Source organism: Ptychodera flava, chromosome 22 (genome assembly GCF_041260155.1).
Source record: "Ptychodera flava strain L36383 chromosome 22, AS_Pfla_20210202, whole genome shotgun sequence".
Taxonomy (NCBI): Eukaryota; Metazoa; Hemichordata; class Enteropneusta; family Ptychoderidae; genus Ptychodera; species Ptychodera flava.
The window spans coordinates 30728373-30753822 of record NC_091949.1 but is presented as its reverse complement, the minus strand read 5'-3'; the positions used below and the strand labels follow the sequence as shown (position 1 = coordinate 30753822).

Genomic DNA, 25450 nt, shown 5'->3' with positions numbered 1-25450 from the left:
CCAGTGAGAGTATATTAAACTTAATAATATTCGTGGTATAAATCGCAAATATCACACATACTCGTTGATATTGGTTCACACACTTTTGGTCAGAAGCTTGTAAACATCAAGGCCGTGTTATTTCATAATCTCCTGACCAAAAGTGTGAATTTTCCATTGTAGACCCACTCCAACTCGTAGTATTTCCTAGATGATAACACAATAATGTGCCTATCCCTTTATAGATGATTGTGTACTTTTTCCATACTTCAAGATCGCGTGAATATCTACTCTTTACAATTTGGAGTCCGTGGCCAACCAATTATGACACCTATGTTTATTCTGAATATTGATATTAGTTCACTTATGGATCACTAGAGGGCGTCATTACAATATGCAAATACTTTCCCTAAGTGACCTACGCTATACATGTCAAAAAAGTATTATGATCGTCTTTCTACGCATGTCATTTAATCTCTTCATTGTCTCTATAACTTCTTAATTTTGTTCAATACTTAATCGGTCTACCACTTGTGGAGATTAATTTTGCACCTCATGGAGTTAGAAAAGTGCTCGCCTGATCATTTTTGTTAAAATCGAAAATTTAATTTTCCCCACAGAGAGTCTGTTGTGTTCGTAACTCACCGGTCTGGGGAGTATACTCACTGCTAAGAGGTACTTCGAGATCTTTGACAGAGTAGAGACTCACAGAGTTGTTTGATATCAATGGTGGTGGTTTATTACTGAAGTGTAAAGTTTACACATCAGAATGCCCAGCTATTTCCGACTGAAAAAAGTGGGTGATGATCGCTTTTTAAAAAGAAATCATAACATCCTAATTAGATTAAATTAGTTAATCTTCCAATCACTAATCAACTAGTATTTCCTGATTGGCTACAATAATTAAAATATTCTTCCCTTCAAGAAATACATTACTAAACTTTCTCTGATAGGACATTGATCATATAAAATTTTACATGATCTGCATAGGTGACATCATCGTTATACAACATTTCCCTTATGTAATCGTCCCAGGGTCCTGTCTGGAATTTAGATATTGATTATAAGAATTCACTTTACCGCCTTGACACTAGATGTCACTAATAAAAGTTTCTATCTTTATCCTTGATACTTAGGTATCAATGACGTAAATACATTAAATATCAATATTAATCATTCAACACGTGACCGTACTGACGTACATCGACACAGACGTGTGAATTAAATTGATAATTTGCAAATTATTGAAGGGCAGTAGAGGAACCAGCTCTCCTTGACACCTCTCTCTCTCTCTCTCTCTCTCTCTCTCTCTCTCTCTCTCTCTCTGATGAATATCATCAAACGTTTATCGACAAGAATGTTATACTATCAAAATTACCACATCACAGACATTGAACTTGCCGCATCCATTAATTAGCCGAGAGAACGTGTATATGGTTTGACACTATTTATGGCCATATTACACCATTCTCGTAATATACAAGGGTAGGTAGCGATCATTTCGAAGGGTAGTTAATGCCCTTGAATTTTCCCCAAGTATTCAAGAACGTCGACCTTAAGCTGTTTTGCCTCCAACATGGCAGCAATGAAGAGATCGAGCAACAACTGGCGTTCCTGGTTATTCAGTGATAGCGGTATCTGCTTGATGTTGGCCGTCTTGGTGGTGTCATACATCACATTGGGTGCCGCTGTCTTCAGCTATATCGAGGGCTCACACTACAGTAGATGGATGTCAGCGACACAGGATGCCATTAATTCCACCATGTTGCAAGTCCTGGATAGGGTTTGCGTCAACCACACCTCTGATCGCCTCGAACATATGTTGGAGCTTTTAGAACACTATCATGAACTGGTGGAACTACGTCATCACAGATTCTTGTACCAGGATTGGAGTCTCCTGACTGCTGGCTTTTTCTGTGTGACCGTCATTACTACAATTGGTGAGTGAAAAGTGGCTAATTTTCTTTGCGTTTTAAAGAGAGATAATTAGTAGTGGAAAGTTAAAATCAGTGACGAGTTGAAATCCTGCACGGACCGGGGGAGTGGAGAGTTACAATCTTCACTTTTCTATTCCAACTTGTGAATTTGTTGAAAATATATACATTATGTATTTACTTGATCAAAGTACCTCTGGTAACCATTTCTTGAAATTGCCCAGTTCTTTTCTAGTATGTATTATATTATTATTTTACCGTTGTATGTGATGACTCTGGCTTATAACATTTGGTAAGAGGCATATCCTAAAAAACGCAAATGTAAACATTCTCAGAACGGCTGAAAAAATAGGCATTATTCACTCAACATGATGGAAACTTGACTTTAATTTCATTTTGAACCATACCTTGATTGATTTTGACATCATAAACATAAAACAGTGATACATTGCTCGGTCTAATATTGTTGCTGGCGGTCGAATGAAAGAAAGTGGATTTACCTTGGTCGGAGAAAGACCTTTAAAAGTTTGTAAAAACAATACACTCAGTTCACTTGAAACTATTATCTATCAAAGCTTTGAGCCGTTTTCGATACACGTTATAATACAAAAAATTAGGGTGTTTAGGGCTTCGAGATTTTTCTAGTCACTTGTCTAGTCTAGTGTAGTTTGGTCTAGTTTAGTCTGGTCAAGTCTAGTCCTAGTCTAGTCAAGTCAAGTCTAGGTCTTAACTGATTTCTCTTTGGCTTTCCACCCACACGCTGCATTAGTTTTACCGCAGGTCGCTGTTTAATTAATTGGAGACTTTAACAATTATCATTGGTTTACGGTGCACATGTGTTTTACAGTGTTTGTAACTCTGTCGTGAAAGTTTTATAATGGCCTAGCTTTAAATCAATCAATTGTTACAATTTCAAGTAAACTGTCATCAATTTTACGTTAAAACGCCCCTGTTTTAATTTAGATTGTTAACTGTGATATGTACAGCCTTGGTTGATTCACTAATTTAATATCATGACGTAATCCATCATAAGGCTCGGAGGGTTCTTTATTACATGCCGCCATAGGCTCCATATGATTCAATGGTAACTCGTCCATGACGTCACGAACCGCACTGTAGTAAAAAAAATATATCCAAACAAGGGACTATATACCCTCGAGGCAGGAGAATCTTTGACCACCTGACGTTGGGCAAATGGTCACCTACCCTAGGGCAAATAGTCCCATGTTTTGGCTATAATAATTACTGGCGGATTGAATGAATGCATAAATGCATATCGTTTGTACATATTTTAGCGTTTCAAAAGGTGCTGGTACCCTGGCGGCATAGCAATCAAAACGTGAAAGTCTATACCATGACGTGACACGTTCAAAATATAGGGGACATTTACATCAATTGAAGCTTTTTAATATGAGTGTTGTGTCCTTCTTGTTGTCCTTGAATACTTTCCTTTGAAAGTTACTTTACGGGGCTGATCCATGTTATCGGAAGAATCTGAATAACAGGTAGCCGGCAGCGCTCTCTCTCTCTCTCTCTCTCTCTCTCTCTCTCTCTCTCTCTCTCTCTCTCTCTCTCAATGTCGGCGATGCGTAAACTTCTATATATTATTGACATTTATACACATCAAAAGTTCCGTGGGGTACTGTGCACGCGTTAAAACTTTGACCGTTGAAGAAGTCGGTGAACAAAAAGAAGCTTAAAACACTAGTAAACTATCGTGTATTCATATCATTTAATCCACAGCATGGAGATAGAAGCAAGTGTCCAATGCTATTTGGTGAAGTGTTGGGTCATAGGTCTCGGTCACTGCCACGAACGCATCGGAGTGAAGTCTGCGCGGATTTTCACAGACAAATTAAAAAACATACACTCAAATTCTGAGTTTCGCCCACTTTTTATTTATATTTTTGTGTTGAATCATCACGTTCAATATTTGATACAAATGGAAAATACAAAGTACTACTTTGTTGGTACATCAGCCGCTGACCAAAATAAATATACTGTTAAAACAGTATTAGAATAGTCTTTGTCTTTTATCGACTTGCAAGTAAACGAGGACTCCGAAAATAGGAGATTACGGTCTTGCATTTGGGTTATTTTACATGAAAGATGTGGTGATATTTCAGTCGGGAAAGTTTCTCTTGTAACTGTTTCAAATGCTGCCCCAATTTTTCACTTATTTTTACCTTTTCAGGTTACGGCTATATGGTTCCCCTCGGAACGTCCGGTCGGTATTTTTGTCTGTTCTACGCCCTCATCGGTATACCTCTGAATCTTATCTTCCTTTCGAGAATCGGACATCAGATGGGTCGCGCGACCAAGGTCTCAGTTGCCATGGTTAGGAAGAAATTGTGTAAATACGGCAAAGAAGAAAACGGCGCCGACAAGGGACAGGTCAGACGTAAAGCTGTGAAGGAATATGGTGACAATTGGACATTGAGAGGAAAATCACGGCCCCCTAATGCTGATCAGTTTAACTGCAAAAATGGAGCTAAAACTAGATTACCTCAATGGTCGAAACAACGAGATAGAATTGATTGTACCACAGATAAGGAGAAACAAGAGATATCCGGAGTGTCTGATAACATATGTTTAAGTTGGAAATATTGTGAGCACACTAAAGGAAATCGTTACAAAGCGAAAACTGAGATCAATGGAGTTTGGCCCCTTCAACCAGAAGATTATCAATGCGAATCTGAAATGCAATGCGTTGAAATGACTTGGAACGTAGACTCCATCACTCGTAGTCGTACGGAACTGTCGCTTGCCAAGTTTTCTGTGATTGATGCTGGATCAGATTTACCGCTTGAAAACAGCGACACCACCAGTGTTGAGGTAGACGTTGCATGTAAATCGTGGATTCCTCGGACAGAGCGGCGTACCAGTTCTGAGATATTTGCAATATACACTCCTACCATTTCTCAGACGAATTTGCCAAAGTCCGCTAAACGCGAACGAACAGTGCACACACAGACAGAAAGCTGCACAAAGTTACTGAACGGTGAAGTAGAGGAGAAATCTAAAAAGTCTGACGATGTTCCTGTAACGATTCTTGCGTCAATGTTGTTCGGATACGTACTTCTCGGGGCGTTAGTGTTCCATCTGACGCAGGGATGGTCATTTCTCACTGCGACGTACTTCTGTGTCATCACCTTGACAACGATCGGGTTTGGTGATGTCGAACTACACATATCTTCGAACGATCCGGAGTATGTCCGAGTTTTTACCTGCCTTCTCTTAACAGCTTATATTTTTTGCGGCATGGCGTTGCTGTCAACATGCTTGGATCTAACGCAAGTCAGAATCATTGCCGTCGGCAAACGTTTGCTAAAACACAGCAGTTTGTAGAGGGCGTTATCACTCTGACCACATAACTAGTTGCAGCTCATAAGGTGAAAGACGGGTTACCATATGAGCTGCTAACAATTTATTTGGTCAGGATAATACCCAACCCCCCGTTGGTGATCGGTGGAACAAATTAGTCACAAAGATTAGAGAGAGCAATTTAGAGAGTGCACTTTTCTGTAAGCTATTTTCATCATGAACAATTGTTTAATAAACAACAAATTGATAACATGGTTGTTTTTTTTAAGCACGAAGGCAGAAAATGATAGATGATGGAAGAGAGAAAATGGACTACACAAGACATACTTGGCAAAGGTAGATAGATAGCCATATACATACTTGGAAGTAGCAAGGTGTACGTTTGCGCCACATGTCCTGCATCAGTCAGCGCCCTCTACGATAGGACGTATATATTTCAGAATGTTTGTTTTTATCATGTTTGTGATGAAAGTTTTGGCAGGGAATACTTTGCCCTATACTGAGTGCTATGTGATAACAGGCCTATTGAATAGTATTTTTGATGAAATACGCAAACATGCATGAAACTTTCCACAAGTTTAGTTTCATTTTTATTGAAAAACTTTCATAAAACAAAAGACAGTTGAGTATTTCAATCAAATACAAGTTGTATTAAGTACACTGGACACATACTCAAATGGCCTCCTCCCAGGCTACACATAAAAGTTGCAAGGTCAAATCCATACATAGAAATTCATTTTCTATACATGGATACCATAGCTACTAATTAAACAGGGGGGCATGCCATTTTGAGAATCTGTCAGGGAAATATACATACTGTTACATGGCTTTGTATAGGGAGTAAATATTTTACAATAAATGCCATAAAAAATATTTTTCTCTAAAAGCGCAAAGCAAACAATTTTGACTGTATAAAAAATCAGGAAGCACAATTATGTCCATGTGAGCTCAAAAGAAAGGAATGGGTTGGGAGAAAATTAGCACAGGAAGGAGATGATAATTTGCTGAAGCTATCTTCATATGGGACAATATTAATACTTGGAAAGAGCATGGTGTACATTTTCACACCTGCTGATGGTCAACACTTCCACCCCTATTTCCCTGTCTAGAGGTCCAACTTGACCCAAGAAAACAATGAAAATGGTTCAAACCACTGTGGTGAAAGGGTGAAGCAATGTAGATACTTGGTCATAAAATCTAGTCGTCTTAGAAATGTTGTAACATTTGAAAGGATGGTGTCCACCTTCACAAATATCCAATGCCTGACATTTCCTGTCATCTCAGCGAGAGATTTTGTTAAACACAATGATGTGCAATGAAACACTGGAAACCCTACAAGCAATAAAGTGATATGACCATTCTCTCTTACGACATGTAAAAGTGAAAAAACAAATTTTACTGTCAAATAAAAACAAATCTATAGTAAATGGAATGTTCACCCTGCTAATGTTTTTTGATTCACAAACTTGGCTGGTAAGATTGGAGACTACAGAACTCACATGAACAGCAAAGCAGCTACTAAGAGATCATTAAACTAAAAAGGCCTCAAATACAATCAGGCGGAAGCGTAAAATTTGCATAGCCACAAGAGCTCACATAAAAGGTTGCATATTTAAAAACAGTAAAATATTTTTTAAAAGTACCGCAGCATTAAAAACTACGCAACATCAAACAGAAAACTGGAAACGTTTCCAGTTTTTGTTATTCTCATTATCAACGTATTGTATTTACAAAGACCAGTATGCCAGTACACAATTCTTGCACTAAAGAAAATAATGTCTCTCAGAAAGTTAGAAGGTACATGATAAGTTTGCACTGTAAACTGTACATGCATTAACATGTGTTGTGATTGACAATACCTTCAACTTTCTAAATTGCAGCAAAATATCTACCAGGTTAGTACCATGTGCAATTATGCTAAATATGCAAATATATGTTAATTAAAGGCACCACATCTGTGAGTAGACGAAAGTCAGTGTTATCTCTTACTACAGCCACAAACAATTCTATCATGTTTCCCTACTGATTACACAACATTGTTCTCTTTTCCAAATGGATGGCAACATGCACAAAATGAGAGTTGGCAAAACTGTGATAATTTTGTTGTGGAAACCCTAGTATACAAAAGATGAACATGATTTGTATGAGATTGTGACATGGTAGCTACAGCAAAGTAGGGGTAAAATGTAGCAAAGTGGCACACTTTAGATAAACTGTAACAAGTGACAAACCTTTGTTAAATTGTAGCAACTTCTAAAAAAACACATCTGGCGGCAGGGACATACACAGGTGCATTTTTTTAAATCTGACCAATCACCATCCCCCTCCTAAAATCCCCGCTCATTTTAAACCTCAAGTTAATAGTTTTGCAAGTTTTATTACAACACTTGTATGAAAATAAAGTGATCTATAGAAAAATACGCAATTACATCAACTGGACGCGCCAAAACTTTACAAAACTGCTCTCTATGTAAGCAAATACAAGAACGCCTACAAAATGCCTACATTTGAAACAACAAAGGATATGGAAGAGAGTTTGTAGTTTTACATAAATCTGTAGAAGGTACAAAATTATTCCAGACAACAAACAAAATATTTGCCTGACAAAGACTTGAAAGAGTCTCGTTTCTCCCCTCAAAATGTCACTTCTGCTTTTTAAATATTTTGAAGCATTTTCCATAAATTCTATGCTACATCAACGCATGGTTTTAAGTAGTGCTTGATATTTTGTCTAATTATTGCCAATTGTGTACAATTCAAATATTCAGAGAGATTTTTTGCAGCAAGGTAATCTGATCACTATAAAATCAGAATGGCAGTCTGTGCAAACTCATCGCATTACACAACTACGGTTAAAATCTTGTTTCCAACATGTACTACTGCCATGTGAAATGACATTTTTGAGTTGAATTTGTTTTTCCAAACTCTGGTACTCAGAAACAGTGTATTATTGGTCTATTGACTTGTATAAAATTTAACTAACCAATCAGCATCACTGTTACAAAGTAGAGGTCACCAGAGACAACACACACTTGGTTGACACTGCATAGCCATGATGAATGATGTTCATGAACGTAAAAGCCTGTCCTGTTGTGATACCATAGAATTTTTTTACTTTGGTTATCTGCAATTGTCTTGCTGATTGTAAAATTTGCCCATTTGTCAAAATTCAAATGAAAGTATGAGCACAAATTTTTTGTCATCTTCGTCAGACAAGCATAGGCTGCCAGAACTTCTTATTTATTGTACAATTTAACTGCTTTCCTTTTGACCTAAATTTAAAATTTGCAAATTTCACAAAGCAAAAATGCCAACCAATGATAGCAACACAGGATAAGATACAGACATTCACACATAAGTTTTAGAAGATACTTATTTTCAAAAACAAGCCTTGTACAACATAAAAAATAAAGAGGAGTAAAGATGAAACTTTGAAGTTACACATTGATTTGGCAGTTTGAATTTTCATGATGACATATGAGTTAAAGGCAGCAGTCATCAGAATTGTGCAAGTATGTTGTATCCCCTGAATCCACAACAAGAATTTGCATTAAATTCACTGGCATTCCCTGCAAATGTGCCTGACAAACATGGGTTCACGTTTTGCACTTGCACATCTGGTGACCTACGACCCTTGACAACCATGTGTTCATAACCCTGTTGACCACTAACTCCATGTCAAAAGGACAATATTCACAATTGGTAACAATGGGTTTGGACAAAACCATGGTAGATTAAGGGTTAACCTTTTCACCATCCCGGTTTTGCTCAATCCCATTGTTATCAATAGTAATTATTGACCTGTATGCTGGGAATAGGGACTAAACAGTGTACATGGTATTATACAGTTGTCATGCAGCCATTTCAACTAAAATGACTCTGTAACAGTTCACACAAAATACATTCAGTTGAAGCTCACATATCACTGATATTATTAGGCTGAGAATGCGCTCAGAAAACAATGCCTGGCCACTATTGAGCTGCTTTCCTCACTGACAACACATCACTGTTGTGTGACATTTCACTGTGCCAAATCACAAAGTCAAGTGCAATCGTCTAACGAGGGGAGAAAACCAACAAAAACGATGACAGCCATTCAGTAAAAACAGCTACTATGTACAGTAACAGAGTCTGATGAAAAAAATAAAAGATAAAAAACAAACAACAACAAAACAAACACATGAAATAAATATGTCAAAAGTCACATTAAATTAAGCACCTTAACATGATTTCTATAGGTTGGTTAAGTAGTCATGCGTCCTTAAAAAATAATATCCTACTTAAAATCAATTAACATCGTTAAAGTAAGCTATTATATGATAGCAGCATTTGTAAAATTTACCAATATTGTTACAGAATTGAGATATGATCATAATTCATATAAAATGTGCCTTTGCCATTTGTGCAATACTGTAGAACAGTGGGCCAATACTAAACAATTTTACAAATCAGTGTAATCATTAAGGGTCCACCATTATTCACCAGGGTAGGGCCAAATGAAGACCCGATTGTTTCATACAGTATATTGGTCCAAATGTTCTTCAGGTGCACGGCCAAAAAACAAAACTTGATAAAGATTTAGCTGTTCTAATCCACTGACTACAGGTGACTGTTGACCTTTACCATGCCAATCATAGCTGAAAATGATGTATGGTCAGTATGCAAGAATTATAACACAGTCCCTCTATCCACTTGTTTACATATTTCACAAGAGACCCGCATCATTCTAACCTAAACAACAGTTACAATGTTTTCTGTAAATAAGTTTGATCTTACCCCTCTCAGGCCTAAACCCCTATACACAAGAGAAGCTCAGGTAAGTTACCAGAAAGTCAGGCCTGAAAGGGTTAAATGACATAAGTAAGGTCTTTGCAGAATGATGCCAACAAGTAGAGCAATGGTTTTGCCTCTCCAGCGCCCTCAGTGGTGAGTTTGACAGTTTCAGTCGCCTTACTTGACACTGTGACGTGCCTCTGTTTTGGTGTGCTTCTTGCCCCAGAATTCATTTAAATAACATGTAAGAAAGCGTGTATGAAATGAAAATGTGTCTCATTATATCCTGAATTAAAATAATCAAACCAATCAGTTATACATTTTCTGAGAAAAGAAAGACTTACAAAACTTCATATACGAAGGACAAAAGATCACAACCTGAGATCTGAATAAGCCAGTTTCTGAAAACAGAAACATTTTTTTTATGGTGTCCCTCTACAAATTTACATAGCATCTGAATTAATAAACTCAAGAGATAATTATGTATTATACCAACTTGGTGATTATGTGTATAAAAAATACTGAAAACTGATGTACCCAGTGGATCTACTGATATATGTACAGTTCTATTTAATATTTCCTTTTTATCAATAATCCACACCAGGTAAGGCTGGTGACTTACTCTTTTTAAACAAAAAAGTCTGTTCATCTTTTAATACTCACTCATCTTACAAGGCTTACTTTGTAAAGTCCCCCGGAAGCAGTATCCGGTACTTGTCTCTTCCTGACGAAGAGCACGTCTTGGTGTCGACTTTGACAATTCACGCTGCCAGGAATGACGTTGTGGGACTTGGTATCGGCGAAGTCAGCCTCTGGCATTTTGTGATTTATATACAAAAGGGAAAGTGATCAGGGAGGGCCATCGGGTTTAGATTTTCAGTTCTTCTTCTTGCATTCTGCCGATAGTTTTCTTGACTCGAAGTGCAGTCAGTCTAGCTGCAGGTGTATGATGCCAGCATTCTTGCATCAGCTTTGCCATCGTCCGCAAACACTGAAAGAGATCACAGCAAAATGTTCACAAAAGATTGGCTAATAGAATGAAACCATCACGAAAATGAATTAATGGTCATGACCATTAATTCATTTTCGCGCTAGTTTCATTTAATTTGTCTGAAACCGGCGTCAAATATATACATGGTCACCCATTCATTCAGTATCTTTCAACATGTCGAACAATATAAGTAGTATCTCGTATCAAACAAAATTCATGAAAAATGGGCAACTCTGTCCCTTTCAAGAAATTCACTAATAGGCAGACATGAAAATCATGTACTTTGTCAAACACAAAGTTACTTGATAGTTAAATCCGCGTTGAGTCTTGGACGTGAGATCTCTGTGTAATATCAGCAGTGACACATAATAGCAAGTATTGATTACATATTTTTATTGCATATTTCTGATTTTGACAGAATGAAACTATCTTCCTTTGAACTTCAAAAGTTTCACCGGGCTAAAAACAACTTCTGGTTCATTTCGAGCTAATTATTCATAAATTTGGGCGTAAATTGATTCAAATTTTCCGTGATGTCTTTTGTTACCCCGAGTAATGATTTGAAGGCATAGTGCCAAAGACGTTTTCCATAAATTATGCATGGACACCCAGTGGGTATTCGTCTTACATCGTCACTGTGCCATCTGTTCGGTATTGCTGGCCGCCTACGCTCCACGGCAACCACCCGCCTCACGTCTTCAAAGCTGGGGTCATTCGCCAGACAGTCGTAATACGGCACTTCAGCTGATTCTGCTATTCCTACCAAGATGACGAAAAAAACAACAAAACATCTCTCAAGTGATTGATGACAGAATAGGGTTATGATCTCAATTTTATCACTGATCTCAAAAGGAGTCTACTTTCAAGTTGTCATGGTATCTGATTGATGACACTAATTTATACATCTAGTGCGTTAATTACAACAACAGAAAATAATGTCTTCTCCTTAAAAAAAGCAGAACAGGTTCAAATGTTAATATAGAGTTTTGACAGGTGATAAAACCTAACAACGTATGGAACTATCTAATGACCACATGTTTGGTTTTTTTGATTGATGTTATCACTCTCTCCATTCTTGCAGAATCTGGCACATTTTACTCATATCACCATGGCTACATGTATATAATAAAATATCTGTGAGATGTCGGCAATGCCCTGCATGAAAAATGCCTAATGAAATAAATTTTCAACTACTTAATACAATGATTTGAGCAAATCTACAAAAAATGATAAATGTCTCTGTATTCTGTTGTTGTGTATTTGTTACTTATTATAAAAGAACAAAAAATTGAATGCAAAAAAAGAGTGTTTCAACCTGGAGGGAACTAAATTATGATTTTTGATATCTTAATTAAAGTATTTTTGCATCCTTCTGCAGACTGGTTTGACTTAGCTATTCTTGAAATTCACATCATCCATTGTGCATAAGTTGCAAATGTCAAGTTCAATTAAATGTTTGAGATGTCAGTGACCCTCTATCTTCTTGCTTTTGAAGGATAACTTGTAAAGTTCACATCTAGAAGTGATAAATTTTGTTCAAGTAATGTTTGACTCACCTCCTGAAACACATCGCCGTGCTATTTCCCAGAGAATAAGGCCAAATGAATACATGTCGGCCATCTTGAAATTTTCAAAATGACTTGTTACTATGGTGTCGTCTACGACTTCTGGTGCCATATATCTCTTTGTTCCAACTCTAGTATTTGGTGCTATGTCAATATCGTTTGTTTCACTGCAAAATATCAATCATAAGATTTAGACGTTATCTTTTACAGTAAAGCCCTCTCAGTCTCAATTGTAAAATGATATCGCCACTGCACTGAAAATGAAAGGCTTCATCAGAACTGACGTACTTCATTACAATGAAGAGTATTATTACAAAAATTTAAAGATTTTGACCAAATGCAGATTTCGTCTTACACTATGGATCAAAACTTCGACACAGGTCTTACATATTTGCTCACAACACAAAGTTTATTATACATGAACACTGATTCCTATACCCCAGCAGCAGTTCTCTCAAGCTAACAAAGTGCCAAATATCTGATTTTGAAAACAAACTGATTTTTCAACACAACTTCTGTCAAGCAGTCAAAAAAGATTGAAGTCTATCTCATTCTTTAAGCTTTTGAACCATGTTTGGGGATGAAATCCCCAAATCATGTCAAAGGTCATCTAAGGTTGAGCGTTCAACTGCTTACCTGCCTAAGACAACACATAATGGTTCAAGACACAACTGGAAACAAAGTCCCGTAGTATTTTGCAAACTCACCTATTATATCTAACTGCTAAACCCATATCAGCAATAACACAAGTACCGTTCTTTTTCACTAATATATTTTTGCTTTTTAAGTCTCTGTGTGCAATAGCTGGTTTGCCCTGGGTGCCGTAGATTTCTGTGTGGAGGTGTGATATTCCGCTGGATGCTGTGTACGCTAACCGTATCATGTTAGATACATCTAGCGTGGTGCTTTTTAAATAATCGTACAATGAACCGTTCTCGTGGTAATCTGTGATCAACAATAGCTGCGTCCAGGATCCAGTGCCTCTGATATCAGCTGCTATGAAACCTACATACAAGACAATAAATTCATCCGATCAGGGGTAAACTCTCATAACATGGCATGGTCAATTACACTCAAAGTCACAAAAATTTCAAGCACTTTCAAAGACTTTTTTCTGCAATTTTCCACTTTTTAAGGTCCAAAATACCATTTTACATGTAACATTTTCACAATATAATTTTAATAGATTTTATATATCACTGCTATGATATCATGACATTTCATTATGTGATTTTGGAAACTAAATGGCTTATCAATTTTCAACAACTAAATTCCATGTTCAAAAACTTTCCAATAGGCTTCAAATTCAAGAACTTGCCAGGAGCATACACACCCAGGTATATATCATGCAAAAGTGAACATACATTCTGATAAATGTAGTAGCCATAGTTTAAAGTGCTCATTTGCTTAGGCTGCATCTGTTTAAATGTTGTGAAATATGTCTTTGTCCCATTTAAGTTTTTCTGCTCAAGTCTGTAAATTCTACTATTAGCAACACCAGTGCACTTGGAACTACAAACACATTTTCAAATAAAGAATGAATATTTTTTATCAATATGAACCACAAAATATAATCAATTTTTTTACTCTTAACATTTGTAAAATCACATTAAAATTACAATAAAATATCATTTTTGATCATTTTTCATATCTTGCAACAATTGTAAACTTCTTCTGCAAGAAGTAATGAGAAATATCTAGTATTTTAACACACAAGAATAGACCAATAACATTACAGTAAGTGCATCACAGAGTACTTGGCTCTGCTATACTGTCATCAAGTCCAAACTCAATTCTCCTTTCAACAACATTACACAAGCACAGTCTGTTGATAAGCTTAATGCCACACACTTCCACTCAGTGGTATGCTTTGATATCAAATTTCAACACAGGACAAGACGTGTCCCTAAAAATCATTGAACATTATCAAGTTGCTGTCCTCTAGCAGATGCACAGGATGTGTTGACAAATTTATTCTCTGAGATTTCCAAGACAGGACATTCCATCGAATCTGATAGCATGAGATACTGACACCCACCTAAGATATTGTCATGTCGCATTAAAACTGTTTGGTAAATTTCTGTCTCCCGGAACCAGCTAGCTTCCTCTGTGGTGAAGAAAACCTTGACAGCAACATTCTCTCCTCTCCATTTGGCTTTCCAAACCTCACCATATCTACCACTTCCAATGCTAGCTATCATCTGAATTTGTTTGGCAATAGTTCGTTGAACCTTGGGAGGGACAAGAAAGTTTGTGAAGGAGGCAGTTGTGTTATGAGTACGTCACTAGAGCTTTAATGTGTGAAGAGAGAGATTGGACTGGATTGTTGTTTGATGTGAATCTCAATATGCCTTGGGTAATGCCACCGGTGTTAACATTGAAATGCATGACATTTCCAGCTTGATAAACACACAGCATGGACAGTTACAGGTGTGAAAAAAATCAACTTTACATTCCATGGTTCCCAGGAGTATATCTTGTGGTTCTGCAGCCTATGTCAAGATAACTGACAACAAACATTTTGGATATGAATCGTAAGAGTTTTCTGGGGGCCTCTGGGTAATACTCTATCCCTAACTCTAATGACTCCCTAGGTCATCCCTAACTCTAATGACTCCCTAGGTCATCCCTAACTCTAATGACTCCCTAGGTCACTAGTGTTTAATGTGAAATGATTTCTGTGTCAACAAATCTTTAATCTTGCCAGTTCTCATGTTTAGTCTAATAGTTCTTGTGTCTGATCTAGTGGTTCTTCTGTCCAGTCTTGTGGTTGTATGTCCAGTCTAGTGGTTCTACTGTCCAGTCTAGTGGTTCAGAGTTCATTTTTAATGATGCGTTTACAGATGTATTCTACGGGACAACATAATTTTGCAAAACCAGGGCAAAAACAAAAGCCTCAGTTGTTTGCAGGTTAGCTCATCTGTGAAACATCCATTTTAGTTGTATGGTTCATCCTGAAAAACCAGTCCACGAAACCATTCTTCTCAAAAATTTTAAGAACTTTTTTCTATTGTATCCTTGGGTGCACATTTAGCAAGACATTGACATGAAGAATAAGGGGTCTACACAATGAACCAAATATTGATTTTCAGACTAAGCGGTCTGTTAAAAAAAAGTTGATGTTGGGAATACATGATTTGGGACTAGTGAAATCGTAGTACATGATAGACATTGACAACATTTAGTGACATCTATTGAGTATACAGAGAAATACGCTGCAATAGTGAAACACACTATTGAGAGCATAATGGTGGTTTGATTAGTAAATGAACGAATTTCACAAAGTAATAAAACAATGGTTGTAGAGAATGACATCACAAAAATTTGGATCAGCGTAAAACCAGCTTACCAGTAAAGGAAGACCTGATCCACTGCCTGAACTCTGTTCAATCAAATCTTTCAATGTTTCACCGGGTCCTATGTACGTCTCTTCATTCTTGTTGACTTCTAAATCATATCGTCTTCTCTCCTCTCTCCTCTTGTATCTGGTGAAAGTATTACAATGAATAAGAAATGGTAATAACTCTAGTCTGTGGAAGTGAACTTGTGATTGGGTAAAATGTAGTCATGTGACATGCAAAATCATGTCACATGACATGGTTCTCTTTCATATTACCTTTTTTACTAGTGTTTAGTTTGTTGCAGCAACTTTCTGGTACAAATTTGCGGCATGGTCTGGTTCACAGTAGATGCTGACTTCAAACTGTTTTTAAAGCAACCATCATGATATATGTATATGCCCTATGTGTTTCACTCTCATTTGAGACAATAAGTATCATTTATATTACTGACAGATATGCTAGGCAATAAGCAGTATGATATTTAAGTTGACAATACTTTGATATTGAAAATTTAGCTTCTCTAAAGGGCTGGGGTAAGTCACTTAATATAATGCCTACTATGAAAACATACAGCTTTGTTTATATTAAGGTTCAAAATTTATTCAATTTTTATAGGTAAATATAGATAATTATTGCATATCAAATTCCTTTTCCAGTGTTATTGCGGTTTATTTGCAAGATAAGTTGTCATTTTAGCCATCACTTTCAATGTTTATCTATTTGAGGTCAACAACTTGCAGCACAATATCCAAATTGTGAAATCAGTTCACTGCAAGTACAATAGAGCCTTCAACAACACTCTTTGTCAATTGTTTGCCACATCAAAACAGCACTGGTAACAGCGCACTCTGGTGGCAGAATTTGGCATATTCCAAGCATGGTGTTGATGATGAAATGACACCATTAAAAAATTCAAGAGATAAAATATGAACACAATATCAGCTTACTCTTTTGTCAGGACTTGATTCTGTTTGTTTAATATTTTGCACACTAAATTATCAGGTGAATTGAGGTCTCACAGTAAAGGGTCACTTGGTGTAACTTTTGATATTTTCATTATTTTTATTTTGTATATCAGTTATAAGTTCTTATTTCACTCCCCAGATCATGTTAAAATACACAGTATTTAGCTTGTCAAAACAGCGCTATTCTTGTAAAATGCCCTGTCATTGTTCACGTTTGAATTCTAGTCTGGACCAGAATTCACTTGTCAACAATAGCAATGCAGTCTACACATGTACTGGCTGAACTGACAAGCTGAATACTGTGTATCTCAACATGCTTTTGGGAATAGAACAGGAAACTGTTGTTGACATTGACTATAAAGACAAAAACAGAGAAAAAATTCCATGAAAAAATACAGCTACTGGCCCTTTAATGAGGATTATAGCAATGGTGTGTACGACACACGGATAATACTACCCATGAAGGTATCATTAAAGCAAACATAATAACCATCAATTGTCATGAACATCATTTGCTCAATATAACCATCATCTAGACTGAAAATCTGAGATAAATCTAGCCATCAAGCCACACTTCATGCTTAAAAGCAGAGCAATGACATCATCCCCACTCACCTCAAATATATAAATGAGACTGTGATAATGAGTACAATAATACACACTGTGATAGAGATTAGCAATGCTATCTGGTTGATGCTTTCACTTAGGTAGTCTGGCTGCAAGCTCCCACCTGTCAACAAATCAAGAAAGGACAAAAATGCATTTGTGAATTTTGGTTTAAATGTGGATCAGATAATAAAATAGTCTAGGCAGTAGTGCCACGCCAATATTCCTTAACAAAGACCACTTCAAAAGTTGACAAATCAAACAATCGAAGATTTACATTTGTCTTCATACTGCAACAAACAAATAAATAGTAGCTCATATAATGAACTTGAGTGAGGGTTAACCGATGACCAAAGACAATGGGAAATTCAAAATGGCTGCCAATTTCTGCGAGGTGTCACTTACTGTCAGCTTCATAAGCAAAACTAAAATGTTTGAGATTTTCCTAAAAATAAAATGAACAACTTTCTTCCTTGTAGCGTCTTTTAAAATAAATAATTTTCAAAGCTGCTATCTGAAAAACTGATACACCATCATGCTGGGCTCTGAAGATCAATGTCATTGTCATGGTGACTGATGACAGACTGAAGTTCAACATTCCATTCTTGTTTGACCTTCATCATTATCAGGTACATCTCAGATAGTAATTTGTTGGCATTTACAGTTAAGACACTGTCCATACAGCTCAAGTAACTGTCCTTGAAAATTGTATTCACTGTCTGTGTCCTACCTGTAAATGCTAGTTTCTAGGTTTACTCCCTTCAATGTGTGGAAATACCCAGTATTCAGTTTATCTTTACGGCTCAAATATCCGTGAGGTAAAAAATTATCATTGACATTTGAATTTTTGTCTTGATTGCATAAGATTAAACGAGAACAATGCACAATACATAATTGAAACGTGTTGACAAGCAAAATACTGGATATTTCAACATGCTTTGGGAGAAGGCAAATTTTAGGTTCCACATAATAAGGCTTTAAATGAACAACAAGAATGTACAGCTAGCATTTCTACTGGCAAAATAATTACTATGCAAAAAGGGTACTAAACTGAGATGATGAATCATTGGCTGAACAGGTCAACTATGCAAATTAGCTGACCTCAATGTCAGGCTCGGCCTTGACTGACCCCACACTCTGCCTTTGAAATTAAACAGTAGTGACAAGGCACAGATAGCACTTCCTGTTGACCAGTTTCAGGTGACATTCTGACTGTCCAGTCAGTGTGATGAACAAGTGATGGTGTGAGGGGTTAGAAATGGACATTATCTGAACATGTGAACAGTTGCTAGTCCAATATGGATATTATCTGACCTCTAGGTTGCCTTGGATGACCTCTGTCATACACAATGACTGCAACCAGCTGATTGGCCTGACAACATACTGCCAATGTGTAAACAAGTACCACAGCCTAAACAGATGTCTTGTAATAGTGCACAAATGATTATGTCGTGATTGCCTTGGAATCTTAAGCACAGACTTTTCAGACAGTATACGGTATATGGTGATACCAGTATCTAGGGAAATTTTTTACATTGTTACAAATTCCATCAGATCTACGTACCTGGTTGTTCTGTTGTTACCACAGGTGGCAGTGTAGGTATCAGGGCAAAATTACAATAATTGCCATCCCTGATATCACAGCACATAATGGCTGATGGGATATTGTGATTTAACGACTTGCACTGCATATCGCCCCCTTCCTGTGATGGCAGACATCCATACGTCCTGTAAAATCAGTCAATAACATTCACTGTGTCATTGTCACATCATAAAAACTTCCAGGGGAATATGTGTAATGTTGAAAACATGTAAAGATACATCTGATGATTAAGATAATGTTGACATGTTCATATGAATTTAAATCAGTGCACGATAAATTAACCTTTGTGGGATAAAAGCACTCAAAATCAGCATAAAAAATCTAGGTAGCCATGAATTCAATGGCACAAACCACTGTTGCAGAAACTGTAACCAGCAGATGAAGTCAGTACAAATAAGGATGACACGGTTTATGTCTGTAAGAGTTGGAACAGTCAGTGAAAAATCATGTTCATGTCAGTCATGATTCTTCAAACAGTTTATAGCCTATTTTAGATTTTCAAAGCATGAACAATATAATAATATGATACTAGTATAATGATAGCAAAAATACAGCAATCTGATTGGTTGAATATGTGCCATATTCACAATATAGCACAGTAGGAACACATTCAAGTCCTCCCTTTGAGAAAAATCCATTTTAACATTTCATGCAACATTTTCAACTTACAGAATACTGTCACCATATAATTTAAAACAAAAATCCACCTAAGTAAAAGGCTTGCCACGCTATTTGACCAGTTCACTCCGTGTATGCACTCGCTACCATTTATGCATATTTACTGTGAACTGGTCAAAATCTCATGGTATACCATCACTGGAGTGATCTATTGCTTATATGTTGGAGGAATATATTGCTGATTATATCATACATGTATATTAAAAGTGAAAATACTGCGATATGATTGGTTAAGACGTGAAAATAACCATGCTATATTCACAAAATAGCACGGTTGGAATGGACACGAGCTCTTGGATGGGGAAAAACTCCCTTTTAGATGTTTCACGCCAGAATATCAATTTAATATTATGATATAATCACAATAAACCACCTCGGCAATGAGTATACCACTTGATTTCGACCAATTCACTCCATACACACAGTCACTATCATTCATGCATGTATGTCGTAATCTGGTCAAAATCTCATGGTATTGCCATCACCGGGTGTGAGAATATACAAAAGACTTTTTGAAAGCTTTCAAATTAACTGTAAATATGGAGAGGTGTTGAAGACAATCAGAAGTTAAGAGATGCTAACTAGGAGACCAGCTATGTCAGCTCCAGATTTAGCGAAAGGATGTTAATATTTTGAAATTAGATTATCTAACAAGTGACAAACTTCCTTGTGTATACATAGCTCACACAGGTTTATTGACTTTACACATTTTAAGCAGATGAATGAGAGAAATTTGCCTTGTACTAATACACATCTGCATTCCTTTAAGAGATATTTGCAAAGTCTTGTATTTTTATTTGGAAAAGATGAGAAAACAGAATGGAATGTCGTATCTTGTGAAGATGTTATTGTATTGCTTCACCATACAAATGGCAACTAAAGCCCACAGTTTGGAATTCTGTTTTGAATGAGTGATTCATCAAACTGTAAACTCTTTGTCATACTTCAAATACTTTCTATATTGACTTAATCTTTTTTTCTATACAGTAAAGATCTGTAACGCCCAATAATAACAATAGGATTTGAAATTGAAATGGACATATAAATACAAGATACAACATTGAATATTAAAACAATCAATATTCTATTATATATTCTATAAATGACCATCATATAATTTGAAAAATGTCCCAAATGATATGATCTGTAGATGTTTCATACAGATTGTGAAATGTCTGTTACATACATTGGGGCGTTTGAGAATTGAGGAGTATTTCATTGTTCTGAGGCACCCTTTGTAACGACTTACCTGATTGGTTCTCCAGTGTTGACGCCACCAGGTGCATAGGCTTGGATTTGACTAAAACAACCACCATCTGGTTTGGCTTCACAGGTGTTGTTGATGGCATCTTCGGGACAGTGTTCAAGACAGTAACACTTCCAACCATACACTATCAAAGAAATAACAAACAAACATATAACAAATTTTCTTCACAAAAGCCTATAACAAACAATGACGATTGGATGCAAAACTTTCATTTCTCTGTAGATAACCGGAATTATTTTTATTTTTGACAATAATACTTGTATTGAGATGCATTATTTCAGCTAAATATGTCTTGTACAAGCAGCAATCCTGGATGCCAGATGGCATATTGATGGATATCCTGTCACACATTTTGAACAAAATTATTGGAAAGCACTGTCTGTACCAACAGGTTGGAAATTGCTGTCTGTACCAACAGGTTGGAAATTGCTAGCACTGTCCAAAATGTTTGGTTTGATAACAAAAATACAGCGCGTGGAGTGGGAGATAATTGACTTGTAAATCTTGACGACAGCTTCATGATATCAGGTTTGTAATAACAATTTGTTTTTTCTACATTGAATACAAAGAATAGAGAGCAACATGTGTGTGAGTTAATAGAAGAACCAGCTACAGTGTCTGTTTCAAAATTGACAAACGATATTTGATAATCCCTCCAATAAAAAGATCCAACAAAAACCTCAATCACATAATTATAACTGTTAAATAACATGCAACATGTTACTCGGAAGATGGGAATCAGTTTGTATTGTGCCTGTGCATGACTAATGATAAATGACTCTTGAACAGCGCCCTCTATACACATTTCAAGTCACGTTGGAGAGTTCACGACCCCAGAAGTAAGCTGTGAATATTGAGACTACGACTTGACAAGCACTCCTATTAAACAATTTGATTAGTTTTCTTTCTTTAATATAAAACACTGGAACGTAGTCTGGCCTGCGGTGTCGGCAACCATACCAAATACACCTCTTGACAAATGTACGTTCCTGTCAAGTGGGTTGAAATTGTGGAAAATTGGATCAACATAGGAAATTAAAAGTCAACACAGTGAAATAGTTTGGTAAATGGAGTAGCACAGTGTTTGCATTTTCTTTATGCTACAACAGGCATACTTTGCTGTGAGAAAATATCAACACAGCTGACTATTTACAGCAGGAAATGTTATCAACTTGTCTTTGTACACCAGTAAGCTTGGATTTTTACATTCTTTCCTCCTATAATCTGATTGTAAATTTACTGACATGGTTTGAGGAATTCATTCCTCATCGGTTTGGCATTTTTGACACGTTTTACAAACTTAGTTTAATTTTGCAATTGTTGACAATTTCTACTCGCAGAACTGCTACTGATTTTAGTCGATAGCTGAAATGATTACGCTACAATAAGGAAACAAGATTTGCCAATGCAGCACCTGCCACCTTTGTGATTCGTTTCAGAACTTAATCTCAATAATAAACACCTCTTTATTTCCTGTTAAAGAATTATCATCACAAACGAAAATCTTTTCTTTTTTTGCTGCAAAATACTGACCGTACATTCTCTGTCTGTGATTGAGGTCTTTCTATAATTTGAAATGACAACTTGAAATCTTTTTTATTGTATTAAAACAACATTTGATACATGAGTGTTGAAATTGTTTGGAAAAGTTTTACTCTAAATGTTTTACTAAGGCTGCATTTTGCAGTGTTATTGGAAAAGCATCGATATTATAATTAAACAAGATTGGTTTTAAAACAACAGCACAGAAGGTGAAATAGCGTATGATTTGTTATACAAAGCAACAATTTCTGTGACAATCAGTGACGTGAAAATCACCACGCTAACTACATGTAAGGAAAAATGTCTTTTCAGTGATGTCTGTGTAAATCAAAGCTTGAAACACTGCCAAGCTTTGGTGGTACTCCATGCCACTTGGTCACCTTACAATGTATGTGAAGTTAATTTACCCACTTGTGTACGAATTTAAAAGGCTCCATTTATATGTCTAGAAAAAATTGCCAAGCCAAACAAAATAATGACAATGCCTATGTATCAGTATCATTGAGCTGATTTGGTTCAAAATACACCATGCCTGCTTTGGTTTGATTTTCTCACATGACACGAGCATGTAACAGGTTGTCAAGGTAACACAACAAAGCCGTTTCAATATTGACAAGATCTCTTGAATCCAAGTAACAGCAATCGATTGAGTTTGATTTCACTCTGTTATTTGGTTAGCAAACTGCTGATATTGTCACTGAGAGACATGATTGAGCACTAGAGTGCTTCCACATGTGTTATCTGTCCAATACCAAAACACTGTACCCACACTTCAAGGACAGAACATACTCCAACACTGAGGAGGTCACACAGGGTACACGTACATGAATACACAAAAGTCAGGGTAAGTATGCGACCTCACTATTGGTGCTCAGTAAGAAAGTGCATACAGTACATTATCAGCTCACTCCTGAGACACCTGGCTTTGACAGTCATCAAACTCTCTCTGTGACTGGGTCATTTTCACAGCCAAGAGACAACCTGACTTTTGGCAAATTCAGTGCAAATTACTAATCATACAAATGACAATGTTGTAATAATTCCGGAATGTCCAGGTTTCAAGGAAAGGATTTTACACGCAGACACTTGCACAAGATTAATGAGTGTGGCAGGGTTTATTGTCAAATTGGCACAGCCTACCACCACACCTGTGAAAAATGTTTTCTAAAACAAACAAAAGATTTATGAAATCCAGTTCAAATACATTTATCATCACACATCTCTGAAGCCATTGCATGTTTAGCAATGCAAACAGCAGCACATGCTGGCAGCAGAAAAATGCCGTAATGTGAAACCTTTTGTCTAAATAATTCACCATTTGTAATGAGTCTAGTTCTGTCACTGATTAAATGGCATTGTGAACAAAAGATCCCCTGTGCTGATCATGGAAACCATCAATAAACTTCCAGTTCAAATAAAAGACTTCATTTCCTAACATATAACAATGCACATTTATTTCGAAATTTCAGAAATACTTAACTGTGTTACCTTGATAATTTGAATGCAATTGAAAACCCTTGCCAGTATCTATTACTTGTATCTTTAGGTATTTTATTACAATACATGTCCACTGCATTCAGTTTTGTGTATTGAACAATAATATCGTCCCTGATGTCTCTTACAGTACCTAACTACATAACTTTTGCCTTCATTTTAACTACTGATGATAATATGAGGTCATTGCCATTGTCATTAAGTAGTTCATAAAATACGACAACAGGATTTTAAAAAGAACTTTTGGTATACTAGTACAAGTAGTCAATAATCTTGAGACAAAGATACGGAATGATAATGTTACATTATGTATACATATAAGTACAAATGAAAATCGTGCATATAGATTAATTTTCTGAAATCAGATTTTAGATTACACACACTGGAAACTACTATAGTGCTGATCGCAAATGTCATTTTTTCTTTCATTAATATGCATAAATAAATATTTGTCCGCATTTTCCGCATAAATGACGTAAATAAAACCTGTAAGTGTTACAATGGCTACTAAAAGTCACACTAATTCATATGAATTTTTGGCTCAGACTACAAGGGGCAAAAATAGCCGTGAATGCAACACCAAAATTTGTCCGAATTTTAGGCAAAAGCTGCAGTGTCCAATGTCATGTACTTGCAGCTATATTTAGTAACAAACCTGAAATCCCTAGCAAAGCTATTGATAAACTTTGCATGGAGCTGGATTTCATGATGGTTGAAATTTCATGGTTTTATTTGTTGTTTTCTCTTTGTGTCAGTAACTATGCTTTGCCATGGTGTAAGAAAAAAAATAACGTGCTTCCATAAACAAGCCCCCGGGAATAGCTTAGGTTGGTCGGGAATTTCTTATTTTTTATTTCACTGTGACCCATCAACTGTGTTCACTGTGTTCATATCATAGAGTACTAGTACTGGAGAGTGTGTTCATATCATAGAGTACTAGTACTAGAGAGTGCGTTCATATCATAGAGTATTAGTACTGGAGAGTGCGTTCATATCATAGAGTACTAGTACTAGAGAGTGCGTTCATATCATAGAGTACTAGTACTGGAGAGTGCATTCATATCATAGAGTACTAGTACTGAAGAGTGTGTTCATATCATAGAGTACTAGTACTGGAGAGTGCGTTCATATCATAGAGTACTAGTACTAGAGAGTGCGTTCATATCATAGAGTACTAGTACTAGAGAGTGCATTCATATCATTGAGTACTAGTACTGAAGAGTGCGTTCATATCATAGAGTACTAGTACTGAAGAGTGTGTTCATATCATAGAGTACTAGTACTGGAGAGTGCGTTCATATCATAGAGTACTAGTACTGAAGAGTGCATTCATATCATAGAGTACTAGTACTGGAGAGTGCGTTCATATCATAGAGTACTAGTACTGA

The 25450-nt window shown here is 36.5% G+C and overlaps 2 protein-coding genes across 2 annotated transcripts in view; one reads left to right on the top strand and one right to left on the bottom strand.

Annotated features, from left to right (window-relative positions):
• Window positions 1-1232: 1232 nt before the first annotated feature.
• Window positions 1233-5467, top strand: LOC139123177 (potassium channel subfamily K member 18-like). The gene is made up of 2 exons (XM_070689271.1): window positions 1233-1919; window positions 4108-5467. The coding sequence occupies exons 1-2, from the start codon at window positions 1556-1558 to the stop codon at window positions 5259-5261; spliced, it is 1518 nt and encodes a 505-aa protein (XP_070545372.1). The 5' UTR covers window positions 1233-1555; the 3' UTR covers window positions 5262-5467.
• Window positions 5468-5804: 337 nt separating this feature from the next.
• Window positions 5805-25450, bottom strand: part of LOC139123176 (bone morphogenetic protein receptor type-1B-like) — a 71490-nt gene continuing 51844 nt past the window's right edge. Inside the window, exons 2-10 of the mRNA XM_070689270.1 lie at window positions 21009-21150; window positions 19043-19206; window positions 17488-17602; window positions 15916-16051; window positions 14605-14797; window positions 13274-13571; window positions 12558-12733; window positions 11630-11760; window positions 5805-11001 (exon numbers count right to left, since the gene is read on the bottom strand). Coding sequence (XP_070545371.1) covers window positions 10879-11001; window positions 11630-11760; window positions 12558-12733; window positions 13274-13571; window positions 14605-14797; window positions 15916-16051; window positions 17488-17602; window positions 19043-19206; window positions 21009-21150 — 1478 coding nt within the window. The 3' untranslated portion in view covers window positions 5805-10878. The remainder of the gene's footprint in view (window positions 11002-11629; window positions 11761-12557; window positions 12734-13273; window positions 13572-14604; window positions 14798-15915; window positions 16052-17487; window positions 17603-19042; window positions 19207-21008; window positions 21151-25450) is intronic.